The 16,891-nt window shown below is 34.7% G+C and overlaps 1 protein-coding gene across 1 annotated transcript in view; it reads right to left on the bottom strand.

Moving 5' to 3' along the window:
• Nucleotides 1-16,476, bottom strand: part of LOC116888617 (E3 ubiquitin-protein ligase RLIM-like) — a 29,553-nt gene extending 13,077 nt beyond the window's left edge. The window contains 1 exon segment of the mRNA XM_032889915.1: nt 15,849-16,476. Within this exon segment, the coding sequence (XP_032745806.1) occupies nt 15,849-16,476 (628 nt within the window).
• Between the last annotated feature and the right edge of the window lie 415 nt (nt 16,477-16,891).

Below are 16,891 nucleotides of genomic sequence, written 5' to 3'. Positions count from 1 at the left end.
TACCTCTCTTGGGCATATACCAAAAAATGCCCTACATATACCAAAGACATACGATCCACTACGTTCATCACAGCCTTACTTATAATAGCCAGAAGGTGGAAAGAACCCAGTTGCCCTTCAACAGAGGAATGGATAAAGAAATTGTGGTACATCTACACAATGGAATATTACTCAGCTATCAAAAACAATGACTTTATGAAATTCATAGGCAAATGGATGGAACTGGAAAATACCATCCTGAGTGAGGTAAACCAATCATAGAAAAACACACATGGTATGCACTCATTGATAAGTGGCTATCAGCCCAAATGCTTGAATTACCCTAGATGCACAGAATACATGAAACTCAAGAAGGATGACCAAAATGTGAATGCTTCACTATTTATTTGAAAGGCAAACAAGAATATTCTTGGCAGGGAATAGGGAGGCAAAGTTTCGAAGAGAGGCAGAAGGATCGCCCATTCAGAGACTGCCCCACATGTGGCCCATACATATACAGCCACCAAACTAGATAAGATGGATGAAGCAAAGAAGTGCAGGCTGACAGGAACTGGATGTAGATCTCTCCTGAGAGACACAACCAGAATACAGGAAATACCTAGACAAATTCCAGCAGTAAACCACTGAACTGAGAACGGGACCCCCGGTGAAGGAATCTTAGAAAGGCCTGAAAGAGCTTGAAGGGGCTTGAGACTCCATATGAACAACAATGCCAACCAAGCAGAGCTCCCAAGACTAAGCCACTACCCAAAGGCTATACATGGACTGACCCTGTGTTCCAACCTCATAGGTATCAATGAATAGCCTAGTAAGAGCACCAGTGGAAGGGGAAGCCCTTGGTCCTGCTAAGACTGAACCCCCAGTGAACGTGACTGTTTGTGGGAGGGTGGCAATGGGGGTAGGATGGGGAAGGGAACACCCATACTGAAGGGAGGGTGAGGGGTTAGGGGGATGTTGGCTAGGAATCAGGGAAGGGGAATAACAATCAAAATGTAAATAAGAAATACTTAAGTTAATAAAGATGGAAAAAAAAAATGTGTAAATGCCATGAGCAAATTCTAGTTATTTAAATTAAAGTCTGTGGGTTCTATCTCAAAAAAAAAAAAAAAAAAAAAAAAAAAAAAAAAGAGAAAGAAAATGGGAAAGAGCCTCAAACATAAAGGTGCACGGGATATTTTATAGAACAGATAATATTACAGTATACTTAAGTGACCCCAAGAATTCAACAAGAGAAATTCTAAACCTGATACACAACATCAGCAAAGCAGCTGGGTATAAAATTAACTCAAACAAATTAGTAGCCTTCCTCTACTCAAAGGACAAACAGGTTGAGGAACAGATTAGGTAAATAACACCCTTCACAATATTAACAAATAATATAAAATATCTCGGTGTGACTCTAACCAAGCAAGGGAACGATCTACATAACAAAAATATCAAGTCTCTGAAGAAAGAAATCTAAAAAGTCCTCAGATGATTGGACTATCTCTATGCTCATAGATTGGCAGGATTAAAATAGTAAAAATGGGTGTCTTGCAAAGCATTCTACACAAACACAATCCCGACCAAATTTCCAACTCAATTCTTCATAGAGTTGGAAAGAGCAATTCACAAATTCATTTGGAATAAAAACAACAACAACAACAAAAATAAACAAAAACAAATACAAAACAAACAAAACAAAACAAACAAACAAAAAAACAGGATACCTAAACTATTCTCAACAATAAAAGAAGTTTTGGGGGAATCTTATTCTCTAACATCAAGTATACATTAGCATACCTAAAACTCAAAAACAATAAGAAGCACCCAAAAGGAGTAGATGACAGGAAATAATCAACCTCAAGACTGAAATCCAACAAGTAGAAACAAAAAAGACGATAGAAAGACTCAACAGAACAAGGAGCTGATTCTTTGAGAAAATCAACAAGATAGATAAACCCATAGCCAGACTATCCATAGGCCACAGAGAGTATATCCAAATTAACAAAATCAGAAACGAAAAGGGAGACATAAAAACAGAAACTGAGGAAATTCTAAAGTCATCATATCCTAATACAATAGTCTATATTAATCAAAACAGGAAAATCTGGAGAAAATGGACAATTTTCTAGACAAATACAAGGCACCAAAGTTAAATCAGGAACAAATAAACCATGTAAACAAACCCATAACTCCAAAGAAATAAAAGCAGTTACTCAAAGTCTCCCAACCAAAAAGAGCCCAGGACCAGATGGGTTTAGTGAAGAGTTATATCAGACCTTCATAGAAGAACTCATAACAATACTGTCCAAATTATTCCACAAAGTAGAAACAGACAGAGCACTACCCAATTCCTTTTATGAAGCCACAATTACCCTTACACTTAAACCACACAAAGACCCAAAAAGAAGAGAAGTTCAGACCAATTTCCCTTATGGATATTGACATATAAATACTCAATAAAATTCTCCAAAACCTGCCTAGCAAGCACAAGGCCCTGGGTTCGGTCCCCAGCTCTGAAAAAAAAATTAAAAAAAAATTCTCCAAAACCAAATCCAAGAATACATCAAAACTATCATCCATTCTGATCAAGTAGACTTCATCCCAGGGTTGCAGGGATGGTTCAAGAAATGGAAATCTATCAATGTAATGTACTACATAAACAAGAAAAAACACATGATCATTTCATTAGATGCTGAGAAATCATTTGACAAAATTCAACACCCCTTCGTGATAAAAGTCCTAGAAAGATCAGGAATTCAAGGCCCATACCTAACCATAGTAAAAGCAATATAGAGCAAACCAGTAGCCAACATTAAACTAAATGGAGAGAAACTTGAAGCAATCCCACTAAAATCACGACTAGACAAGGCTGACCACTCTCTCCCTACTTATTCAATATAGTACTCAAAGTTCTAGGCAGAGAATTCAGAAAACAAAAGGAGGTCAAAGGGATACAAACTTTAAAGGAAGAAGTCAAAATATCACTATTTGCAGATGATATGATAGTATACTTAAGTGACTCCAAAAGTTCTACCAGAGAACTACTAAGCCTGATAAACAACTTCAACAAACTGGGTAGGTATGAAATTAACTCAAACAAATCAGTAGCCTTCCTGTACTAAAAGGATAAACAGGCTGAGAAAGAAATTAGGGAATTGATATCCTTCACAATAGTCCCAAATAACATAAAATGCCTTGGTGTAACTCTAACCAAGCAAGAGAAAGATCTCTATGATAAGAACTTCAAGTGTCTAAAGAAAGATATTGAAGAAGATCTCAGAAGATGGAAAGACCTCACATGCTCATGGATTGGTAGGATTAATAAAGTAAAAATGCAGACTTTGCCAAAAGTAATCTACACATTCAATTCAATCCCCACCAAAATTCTAATTCAATGCTTTATAGAGTTAGAAAGAGCAATTTGCAAATTCACTTGGAATAACAAGAAACCCAGGATAGGAAAAAGTATAATCAACAATAAACAAACTTCTGTAGGAATCAAGATCCCTGACCTCAAGCACTATTACAGAGTGATAAAAAACTGTATGGTATTTATACAGAGACAGGCAAGTAGATCAGTGCAATTGAATTGAAGACGCAGAAATGAACTTGCATACCTATGGTCACTTGATCTTTGACAAAGGAGCTAAAACCATCCAAATGAAAAAATAGAGCATTTTCAACAAATTGTTCTGGTTAAACTGGAGGTCAGCATGTAGAAGAAATGAAAATTGATCCATTCTAATTGCCCTATACAAATCTTAAGTCCAAGTGGATCAAAGACCTCCACATCAAACTACACTCAGATACACTCAAACTAATAGAAGAAAAAGTGGGGAAGAGTCTTAGTCACATGTGCACTGAGGAAAATTTCCTGAAAAAAAAAAAACAAACATGAATGGCTTATGGTCTAAGATCAAAAAAGCACAAATGGCACCTCTTAAAACTGCAAGGCTAAAAAACAAAAAAACAAAACAAAAACAAAAACAAAAAACAAAACAAAACAACAACAACAACAAAACTGCAAAGCTTCTGTAAGGCAAAGGACACTTGTTATTATGACAAAAACAGCACCCAACAGATTGGGAAAAGATCTTTACCAGTTCTACATCTGAGAGCGGGCTAATATCCAAAATATACAAAGAACTCAAGAAGATAAATTCTAGAGAGCCAAATAACCCTGTTAAAAATGGGGTACAAATAAACAAATAGTTCTCAGTTGAGGAACACCATATGGCTGAGAAGTACCGAAAGAAATGTTCAACATCTTTAGTGGTCAGGGAAACGCAAATCAAAGAACCCTGTGATTCCACCTCACACCAGTCAAAGTGGCTAAGATCAAAAACTCAGATGACAACAGATGTTTGCAAGGATGTAGAGAAAGAGGAACACTCCTCCATTGTTGGTGGGATTGCAAATTGATACAATCACTCTGGAAATCAGTCTGGAGGTTCCTTAGAAAATTGGATATTGGACTACTTGAGGACCCAGCTATATAACCCTTGGGCATATACCCAAAAGATGCTCCAATATACAACAAAGACACATGCTCTACTTTGTTCATAGTAGCCTTATTCATAGTAGTCAAAAGCTGGAAAGAACCCAGGTGCCCTTCAAAAGAGGAATGGATTCAGAAAATGTGGTACATCTACACAATGGTGTACTACTCAGTGGTCAAAAACAATTTTTATGAAATTCCTAAGCAAATGGATTGAACTGGAAAGTATCATTCTACGTGAGGTAAACCAATCACAGAAAAACACACATGGTATGCACTCATTGATAATTGGATATTAGCAGAAATTCTCGAATTACCCAAGATACAATCCACAGACCACATGAAGCTCAAGAAGTAGGAAGACCAAAGTGTTACTGGTCCATTCCTTTAAAGGGGCAACAAAAACATTCACAGGAGGGTATATAGGGGCAAATTTTAGAGCAGAGACTGAAGTAATGGCCATTCAGAACCTGTCTCACCTGGGTATACAGCATGCATATATACAAGCATATATATTCACCAAAACTAGATTAAAACTGATGAAGCTAAGAAGTGCATGCTGACAGGATCTTGATATACCTGTCTTCTGAGAGGCACAGCAAGAGCATGTCAAATACAGAGGTGAATTCTAGCAGCAAACCCATTGGAATGGGAATGGGGTCCCCGTTGGAGGAATTAGAGAAAGGATTGAATGAGCTGAAGGGGCTTGCAACCCTTTAAGAACAACAATGCCAACCAACCAGAGCTTCCAAAGACTAAACCACTACCCAAAGACTATACATGGATTAACCCATGGCTCCAAATGCATATGTAGCAGAGGATGGCCTTGTTGGGCACAAAATGGAAGGAAAAGTCCTTGATCCTACCAAGATTGGACACCCAGTGTAACGGAATGTCATGAGAATGGGACAAGGGCTGGTTTAGAGGGGAAAACCCTTGTAGAAGGAGGGGAGGGGGCTAGAATAAATGGCCTAAGTCTGGGAAACTGGGAAATGTAATAACATTTGAAATGTAAACAAAAATATCCAAAAAATTTATCAAAAAAGGGGGTATACATGGACAGACCCATGGCTCCAGCCTTATATGTTGCAGAGAATGGCCTTGTTGGGCATCAATGGGAGGAGAGGCCCTTGTTCCTGAGGAGGCTAGATTCTCCAGTGTTGGGAAATGCCAGGGCAGGGACGAGGTAGGGAGTGGGTATGTGTGTGTTAGACCACTCTCATAGAGGCAGAAGGTAGCTGGATGGAGTAGGAGGCTGCAGGTAAAATCAGGAAAGGGAACAACATTTGAAATACAAATAAAGACAATGTCCAATAAAAAAAAATCCAAGAGCTGAGCTGAAAAGCAAAAAAAAAAAAAAAAATCCAATATAAAAGGAAAAAAAAAGACATTGAGAGTGTATTCAATGCCATTATTACAAAAAAATTACCAAGATCCTAGAAATTCAAATTCAAGCACAACCAATTATAACCCCAGATACTAATGAACAGGTAAGAGCTTCTGTACAATACACTCACATAATATGAATTTCAAAGTAATTTATGTAAACATTTCACAAACCATAAGGGAAATTCAAAGATGGAAGTTTATAGGAATAAATATTTACATTAAAAAAACAAAGAGATGTCACATGGAGAACAATGGTTCTAGCTGCATATGTAACAGATGATGCCCTTGCTGGGTACCAATGGAAGGAGAAGCCCTTGGTCCTGCCAAGTCTGGACCTACAGTGTAGGGGAATATCAGGGAAGGGATAAGGGAAGCCATGGATTGTTGGGTGGGGAAACACCCTCATACAAGAAGGGGAGATAGGATAGGGGTTTTATGGATGGGAAACTGGGAAATGTCAGTAAAAAATCCAATAAAAAATAAAAGAGATTCCAAATAAATAATTCAATGGTATACATCAATGTCATAGAAATAAAAAAACAAAGTATGTAGACTGAAGGAAATATTAAAAATCAGGGCAGAATGTTATTTAATGGACAGCAAAAGCATACAAAGAATCACCAAAGCAAATATTTTTGAAAAGGCAAACAAGATCGAAATCCCTTAGCAAAACTAATAAAAAGAAATGGAGAACTCAAATCAATAATAATAGAGATGGAAACATATAGCAGTAAAGTTAAAGAAGGTATTAAGAAATGTTTTGTGAACTATATTTGGAAGCATAATCCCATAGAAACATAGATAAATTTGAGGGTATATATGATTTATAAGTATTGAATCTAGGAATACATCAGTATCATCAGCATATCTATAGCAAAAAGATTGAACCAGTAAGGTAGATTACTCAAAAAGAAATTGGAAATAGCCTTGAATTTATTGGCACAGAAGATAACTTCCTGAACAGTACAACAATAGCTGAGGCCCAAATATAAAAAATGTCTGGGATCTCATGAAACTTATATTAGGCAAGAGGCACTGTCAAAAGACAGCTGTTTTAAACATACATTTATAATGCTTATATATCTCTAATGAGAAAAAGTTCAATTGCAATACATAGATATTTTAGTATTTTTATTAAATTAGCAAATATTTTAGAATGTGGTTATATATAAGCACACAATTCTACATAATGGCTAAGGTTTTCACCAACTCCACATCTTATTGAGGGCTAATATACAAAAATATATAAATAACTCAAGGAACTGGATATCAACAAACAACATAACCCAACTTAAAAATGGGGGTACATATTTAGAGAGAAAATTCTCGACAGAGGAAAGGCTAATAGTTAAGAATCACTTTTTAAAATGTTTAATAGCCTTAGCCATCAGGGGAAGTACAAAAAAACTGACTCTTGTGTTCTATGGTACACATATCATAATAGCTAAGATAAAACAATGAAGGAACAGCTCATACTGATAAGGACTGGAGCAAGGGGAACTTTCCTCTATTGCTGGTAGGAGAGCATACTTGTACAGTAAATTTGGAAACCAATTTGACAGTTTTTAATGAAAAAATTCTTAAAAAACTATATACCACAATTGAATCTATTTCATTACAGATATAAGCATGTTTAAATATATGCAAATAAAAAACTGCAATGCACCATATAAATAGACTACTCCAGAAATGATGTGCCATTTCAATAGATACAGAAATGTCCTTTGAAAAAGTTCAAAATCCTTTCCTGATGAAAGTTGTTTAAAAGCCATGTATAGAAGGAACATATTGCCAAATAAAGAATGCTACACATGACATACTTACAGCAAATACTAATATAACAAGTACAGGGAAATAAGATATTATTTCATCTAAAAAAACATGGGTTTCTACATAATAGTTTCACAGACTACTAGAATTACTCTTACACAATACATGATTCTTTTTTGTATTTTTATTGTATATTTTTATTTACATTTCATATGTTATTCCCTTTTGCGGTTTCTTGACCATAAGCCTCCTATTCTATCCCTTTTAACATCCAGAATTTTACCACAAAACTGTGAGATTTGGTAAACATTTTAAGAAATATAATCTTTCTACATATTAACATTGAGGATGCTGCTAGACAATAAGGGTCAATAATTCTACTTACAATTGCCTTTAAAACTAATGGAATGTCAGATATAAAATTGAGCAAGGAGCTAAAAGGTCATTACAATGAAAAGTTTATAACACGTGAAAAATCAAAGAACCCAGACTTTCACCTATGAAGCTTCGTACATTGATTTCACTAATAAATTTGTAATCTTCCTTTAGCTTGTTCAGAAATTGATTGAAAACTTCATCCTGAGCCAATCTATATTTGTCATCCGTGGAGTGATATACTTTCACTCCCTTTACTATTAGAAAATCAGCCTTTCTCTCTTGTTGAACAAGTGAAACAATGACTCTTGCCCCAGTGTTAGAAAAGAAGAGCTGTGTTTTACTCTACTTAACTCTTAAAATAACCATTAGTAGCAGAATTCAATACAGTTAATTTTACCTCAGAAGTGGCTCCTCCTTGTTTAAGACTCTCTCACCCCAATCTGTAGCACAGTGTCAACAAAGAGGAGTTTCTTAGGCTCTCATTATCTTCTGCATTTTTTACTAAGTGGGTACCAAACGCATATTAAGTTTTACTTTACCCTAAATCAGAAAGTATTTCCATGTTACTATGCTTTACAAACCACTGCCTATCACTGGCTTTCCACCAGTGGTACTTGTTTTCATAGACCCTTTTAAGTTCTAATGTGCTCCAATTATTTTAATCTAAATTACAGGGATTAGTGCTAGTTGGACATTAAATAGTCCATATGTTTCAAAATGCTCTCCCAAGGCAATATTAATTATTTGAAGTAGTTTTCATTTTCAGATGCATAAGAATTGACTTTTCTCCTTGTGAACGTCTCCAATCATATCTATATCTGATATTTATCATAATATTTGATAGTTTATCAGAGTTAGAACTAACGCTCTTCAATTGTAGCCTCTCATTTTTAAAACAAAATAAAATATTAATGTCTTCATCTTATGCTATCAAAACCATTCCACATTGTGTAAAGGATTTTAAACTGTTTCAAAGTGCTCTTTGGAAATGGGGGAATTGCATAGCACAATGGTAAGCATTTTGTGTTTTCAAGCATGAACTGCAAGCTATATTTTATTTCTTAGCAAATATATTTGAATATATTTGAATAACAAACAAAATATTAAATAAATACATTCTGTATGAGGCTTCCTGTTCCTCAGATTTTGCTTGAAAGCATCATTTCAGCTTTATGTTACTTTTTCATAAATATAATAAAAAATAAAGAAGAAAACTAAAATGTTATAGGCATTTTTAGAACAGATATAGACTTAAGTCAAGACTGGTAATGCCTCCCTGGACCCTTGGCTGGAAGTAGGATAGAAACGTCTGTATACTTTGGGCAACATAAAAAAAACTGTCAAAACAAACAAAAATCATAAACTAAATATTGATATCATTAATAGATATACTGACATGGGAGAGGGAAATCTCAAGGGGCCTCATACTTGATGCAGAATAACAGACAAGTAATGACTTCTGGGAGAGGGAATCCTACATTATCAGGGAGGAGATCAATACCAAGTCGTCAACCCAGGAATCCTATTCATATAAGCAACACTAAATGTACTCAATATGTCATATGAATATACTTACGTAATGTATTACTAATAATTAAAGAAAAAGATGTCATAAATTTGAAAAGGTGTAAGGATAGGATTATATGGGAAATGATAGAAGGAGAAAATTGAAGTGTGGAAAACTGAAGTATAATTGTGTTTTAATTATGACTTTATTGATCTGGTATTGAGGTTTTAGTTTAGTCAAGTTATCTATGGAAAAATAAGCCTTATTTACAATATCATTTTACTTTACAGATTTTTTAATTTATTAGTATTACCAATCTCCACTTACTTGTTTTAATATTCTTCATTTAAGGTTCTTTAATGAAGACATTTTGGTACTATATATTTAATGTATTTAATTATTTAAGAAATCTATCTTGCATAAACCAACTGAAGTACTGTTCTCTATACTAAATGAGTTGTCTAATACTGCAGTAATCTGCATTGTCCATTTAGGTTCCATGTGAAGGAAATAGCACATATTACCCAAATGTATTGTGTTTTCACTTTTGCATATGTATAGGAAAATGATTGATATGGACTATGTAATAGAAGTTGGAAAATCTGCTGCAAACATATTAAAATTAAATCTCAGTATTGAAATATAACCATGAGGTTTTAAGTAGAGGATTTGTAATTATGCATTTTCATATGTTGCGGGAAAAAAATCTATGTCAGACATAAGCAAGAATCTTGAAAGGATTTCACTCACTTTGAAAATGTGCTTAAACTGGGGGCTTATGATCAGAATGTGAAATTAATTCATTAAGAAATAATTGGAGGAATTAGAGAAAAGATTGAAAGAGCTGAAGGGGCTTGCATCCCCATAAGAACAAGAATACCAACCAACCAGAGCTCCCAGGAATTAAACCACCACACAAAAACTATATACATCGACTGACCCATGATTCCTATTGCATATGTAGCAGAGGATGGCCTGGTTGGACACCAGTGGAAGGGGAATCCCTTGGTCCAGCCAAGGTTAGACCCCCAGGGCAGGGTAATGTCAAGGGAGGTGTGGTAAGGGAGAGTGAGTGGGGGGAACACCCTTATGGGGGAGAGGGAGGAGCTTATAGACAGGAAAGAGAATAGCATTTGAATATAAATTAAGAAATATATCCAATTAAAAAAGGAATATTTGATGCAGTCTATAATTTGGATTTTGGTATTATTTCTTCAAAATAAAAGACATATATGTATATATATACATATACATATATATATATATATTACTACCTCTTGAGTAAAACATATTTTGCCTGTAATATCTACTTATGCTATTTAAGTCAGTGCTACATTTCTTTACAAGGGAGAAACAATTAAGCTCAAAATCTTGGTCATTTGGTTTAGTATACCTGAATCCAGCTCTCTGAGCAAAAGAGGGATATAGAATGAGCCATATCTAAATAGCTATTTTCATTGCTAGTAATGATTACTAGCTTAAGCATGACATAAACAAGTCAAATTAAATATTAAATCTGTGCTCTCTATCACAGAACTCAGAGGCAAGAAGGGCTGGGAATCCGATAGAAACTTTTTTTTTCTTCTCTTCTACCTACCACTACAAGTCTTCGAGCCTCATTGCCAGCCTTATAGTAGATCACTTGGAAGGGTCTGCCTTCCCATGTTCCTCCCCTGGGCACTCTACTTACAGTGATCTCAGCATTCCTGCATTTGTGAACTCATTAATTTCCCCCTTTTGTCTACCCTCATCCCTTCCTTTTAGCATCTATACCTAGAAACACTTTGTACTCTACAAGTGAACACACTTGGCAGGGACTCATGTTCACAAATGATATTTTTGGCCCTCTTACCATCTGGCTGATAACAACCTACTTACAGTTTCCTGCCACTTCAACTTCAATATTGGAGGGTCCCACTCCTGATTCATATCCAAGGTTATTAGAGCCCTTTCATTTCTATCTCTCTAGATGATTCTTTACCTTGCTTCAACCTTCATACAGGATTTTCTATTCCTATCATAGCTCTGACTTCATCTGGACACTTAATAAAGTGTCAGCAGGATCCCCCTTATTCTTTGCTGAAGCCCCCGTTACCTTTTTCTTCTAATGCATGTCTATTCATTTCTGACACCTTCCTACTTGCAGAAGGAACCAGGCAGCCTTAATGAATTCTGTGAATATACAGTGGAATGAAATAATGAAAGATATTCATGACATGGTGCCTGAATTTACAAAGAAATAAAATCACTAAAAAAAACACAAACTCAGATAAAACTAGAAATAGAAAACTTAGAAAATTAAACAAAACCCTCAGATATAAGCTGTACCATCAGAGGCTTAGAAGAGAGAATATCAGTTATTGATAATAAGGCAGAAGAAATATATATTATATATACATATATATATATATTTATAGCATTATATATACATATACATATATGTATATATAGTATTAAGTTTAAAAAATCCAAGCAAAAATCATTCAGGAAATCTGGGAATGCTGTGATAAGGTCAAATTAATGACAATAGAAAGATATATATCAAAGCACATGAACTCAAAATCATAGAAGAGAATTTTACTAACTTCCAATGGAAGTTGTGTATCAATGCCCAAGAACCATATAAAACATCAATCTGAACCAGAAAAGAAAGTCCCCTTGGAATGTGATAATTAAAGAAATAATCACAGAAAACAAGGAAAGAATATTAAAAACTGAAAAGAAAAATGACCAAGTATTACATGAAACCAGACCCATTATAATAAGAACTGATTCTTGATGGAGACTCTAAAACACAAAGGGGCCTTGGCCTGTTCTTCAAATGCAAAGAATCAAAACATGCCAGACTAAACTACTATATGCTGTAAAATTATCAATCATAATTGATGAAAAATAGCATTTCATGAGAAAACCAAACTTATACAATATCTATCGTACAAATTCATCTCTACAGAAGGCACTAGAGAAAAGACTTCAACTAAAAGTGGTTGTCCACACTCAATAAAACTCAAGTAATAAATAATCTTTAGCTGGCAAATAAAAAGATGGGGAAGGGACACAAACAATAGCAACAAAATACTAGAAATCAACAAGGACTTCTCATTTATAACTCTCAATATCAGTAATTTATCAATAAAAAGATACAATCTAAAATCTTGGATTATAAAAACAGGAACCATCCTTCTGCTATATCCAAGAAAAGCACATTAATATCAAAAGAACTTTAACATCACCTCAGGATAGAAGGCTCAACAAATATATTCTAAGCAGCAAATGAACCCAAGAAGGAAGCAGGTAGAGCAATTTTAATATCGTATGAAAAAGACATCAAAAAAGCTAATCAGAAGAGACAGAAGACACTGTATACTCGTTAAAAGATGAATCTACCAAGATTATATTACCATTCTAAACATTTGTATACCAAAGTTAGGGGCACGCAACTTCATAAAAACTGTATATTATCATCCTCAGAGGGATAGTGTGTAACTTTAATACCCAGCTCTCACCAATATACTGATCCTGCAGACAAAAACTAAATATAGAAATGCTGTAGCTAAATAATATTACAAATCAAATGAACTTAGCGAGCTTTTATGTAACATTTCCATCCAGCTTGTCAGTACCTGGAGAAACTTACTCCAAACTAGATCAAATGTTTGAACATAATGCAAGTCAAAATCGTTATAAGAAAATTTAAGTAGCACCTTTTATCCTACATGACCAGCAGAGATTAAAGCTGAATATTAACAAAAGCAAAAACAACAAAATGTTTACCAACTCATTAAAATTGAGTCACTTACTGATGAATAAAAATTGGTCAAGATATAAATGAAGAAGGAAATTAACTACATTTAGACTTTAATGAAATTAAAAACACCATATACTCAAAACTGTACCACACAAGGAAGGGTGTTCTAGAGGCAAATTAATAGCACCAAATACCTATATAGGAAAATTTGGAGAGATTTAACATTAGCAGCTTAAAGGCAGACAGATATTAATGCTCTAGATGAAAAAACAAGAAATAACATCTCAAAGTAGTAGAGAGCAATAAATAATCAAACTCAGGGCTGATATTAATAAAACAGAAAGAAACAAAATAATAAAGAATCAATGAAATGCAAAGTTGGTTCCTTGAGAACCTACCAGTAAGATTGGCAAACCCTTAATCAAATTAAATAAAATGTAGAGAGACAATATCCAAATTAATAGAATTGGAGAATAAATGGAGGATATAAAAACAGACACCAAAAGAAAAAATTTCAGAGAATAGTAAGGTCATTATTTTAAAAATGTGTTCTCTAAAAAACTGAAAACCTGAAAGAAATGCATAAAACTCCTGATATAAAAAACCTACTAAAGTTAAATCCACACTCACTGCATAATCCATTAAAGCAGACCCACAGCTCTAGTGAAATAGAAGTAGGAATTAAGTCTCACAACAACAACAACAACAACAACAACAACAACAACAACAACAGTTAAAAACTCAGGGCCAGATAGGTTTAGTACAAAATTCTACTAGGGTTTCAAAATATTGCCAATACTCATTAAATTATTCTGCAAAATAGAAACAGAAAGAACACTGTATATTTTTTTATAATACCACAATTACCATGATACATATATCACACAAAGAAACAATAAACAGAGAAGATTATAGGCCAATTTCTCTCATGAGCCCAGATACCTAAATTCTCAAACCAAATCCTTCAAAATTCCTTCAAACCAAGTCCAATGACATATAAAAATATTTTTCATGATGATAAAGTTTATAGGTTTTATACCAGAGTTATGATAGGGAAAATGGCATGGGATGATTAAATAGATGGGAAGTGAAGAGGGTTTAAGTGTAGGAAGAGAAAACTAAACAGAAGGACCAATTGAGGGGTTATATGAAAACCTCTCTAGTAAATTATTCTTAAAAATATACTTATATAAAAGTAATATAAGCTTAATAACCAAATAATGGGATGGCAATGCCCCAGTAGATATCTCTTACAACCAAGTGAAACTTTTAGTGCCAGGAATGTGTTATATTTGATAAAGTTCTTGCCAAAGCGGCCTCACAGAAACTCCAAAACAAATGAGGTTGCTCTCCACAAATTGAGGCTAAATCCATATTGCTGAGCACATCTACATAATTCATTGAACATGGAGAAATAAAACTGGTGCCTACTTAAAGCCTTCATTCCTCCTGACTAATGCTCTTTGTACTAGAAAATACCCAGCCTGGCATCAAAGAAAAAATGTAAAATATAACCCAACCACAATATTTTTGATTTATAAGGGTAATCCGTCTGCAAGATAGACAAATTCAACAGTGGCATAAAAGTTTTTAGAGTAACAAAATATTATTTGATTAGATTTAAGGCCCATTTCTTAAGATTGAACCCATGCTGATACTGTGCAGATGCCCAAAAACCTGAAATAAAAAGGAAGGGTAACAGAGGATGGATTTGGATGGTTGAGGAGGATCTTGGAAAATTTGAGAGAGAAGAAACCATAATCAGAATATATTGTATAATAAATCTACTTCCAATTTGAAAACATAATGAATTGAATACATTTCTGATTCAGAAATTTTATAATGGTAACCGTGAAGTAAAGAATAAATAAGATCGACAGTAGAACTAGTTTTAGCAAGTGCATAACACAAAGAGAAACAGTTTCCATAGCAGTTTCAAGCTCTAAAGTTATCAAGTAATCTTTACTGGAAATGTCACCTTAATAGCCAAATACACTTCCTCAGCAGCTATACAGTTGTGCTTGATTCTTTCAAAAATGTAAAAATATTAGAATTTTGCCTGATAAATTATTAAAGAAACTATAATATCTCTATATCTATGAAAGTTTTGATTATTGTTTGAAGTGAAAAATATAGAGAGAAATACAAAGCAAAAGTATATTTACAATTTTTATGGGATTTTAACTTGAAAGGATGAAAGCTACAAGAAATTGTGCTTTTACTGCATTTTAGATAAGAAGGAAACATAGACATTTTCATAGGAGGCTTCAAATGAAGCTAATACTCTATTAACATTTTTCTTAATTAAGCATTCTTAGTCTTAAGTTATGTTTTACTTCAGATTCCTAAATAAGAAAATATTAAATCTTTCAACAATTTCCAGTGAATTAAATAATATTCAAATAGCAGCTATAAAACTAAGTTTAAATCACAACATTTATAATTAAATCCTGTGCAATATATCATTCTTTTATATTTCTATTGACTTTTTATCAAAAACTCACTTCCTTTACCTTCATGCTTCCTAGTACTCAGACTACTTGTTGAGGAATTTTTAACCTATTTTGGCCTACCTCCTCCTGAAGGATACTTGAAGACACTCTTACATGAAGACTTAGACTTGGGTTTCTTCTTTTCTCCTGGGCAGTTTCTAGACTTTGGACAGGCCCTGTTTGGCAGCTTTTGAGTAGACACTGAAGACTGGATCGTGGATCGTTTGGTTGATGCCGATTTTCTGTGGGAGTGATTACGAGATTGAGATTTGGATTCTGAGTTGTCTGGAGACAATCTGCTCTGAGATCTGGTTTGGATCCTGGTATTGGAACAATGTTGTCTTTTATATTGTCTCTGTAATTCATGGTTTTCTTCCTCATAATGGTATTGTCTTCCATGGCCACAGTCAGGTTGAGCATAATGTAGATCATCATTGTGTACCATTTGTACCTTCAGTTTATTGCCATCCAGTAAAATCTCATGTAGGCCATGCACGGCATCCTTGGCATCACAGTTGTTGTAGAAATGGATGAAGGCAAAGCCATAGTTCTCTCCAGTTAAATGATTTCGGGGGATGAATACATCACCAACAGGCCCATAATCCTCAAATATGTGCTTCAGGGTATAAGATGAAGTGTGGTAGGCCAGGTTTTCAACCTTGAGGCAGGTCATTCCATCTACATTGAGAAGAGCATGAGAGCATCGCATTATCCTTGATAGTTTTGGATTCTCCGAATTGAACATTTTTTAATGGAAAATACATTGGATCTGTAAGAGGAGAAAAAAATGGCTATGAGCGTTTTCTCCGTTTCAGTTGACCACGAGGCTTTCACCGTTAAATTTCAGTTATATTCCCTCAGACATTCTAGAATGGATCACAGAGCCCTACTGATTCAGAGATCTGAAACCATTCACGGTATCCCAATGGAGGAGTTAGAGAAAGAACTGAAGGAGCAAAAGGGGTTTGCAACTGCATAGGGAAAACAACATTATCAACCAACCAGCCCCCTCCCCTCCATGACATGCTCCCAGGGACTAAACTTCCAACCAAAGAGTACACATGGAGGGACCCAAGATTCCAGCTGCATATGTAACAGAGGATGGCATTGTCTGGCATTAATCG

This window comes from Rattus rattus, chromosome X (genome assembly GCF_011064425.1).
Source record: "Rattus rattus isolate New Zealand chromosome X, Rrattus_CSIRO_v1, whole genome shotgun sequence".
NCBI classification, from domain to species: domain Eukaryota; kingdom Metazoa; phylum Chordata; class Mammalia; order Rodentia; family Muridae; genus Rattus; species Rattus rattus.
The sequence above is the reverse complement of the archived record's forward strand: the minus strand, read 5'-3'. Positions and strand labels throughout refer to the sequence as shown.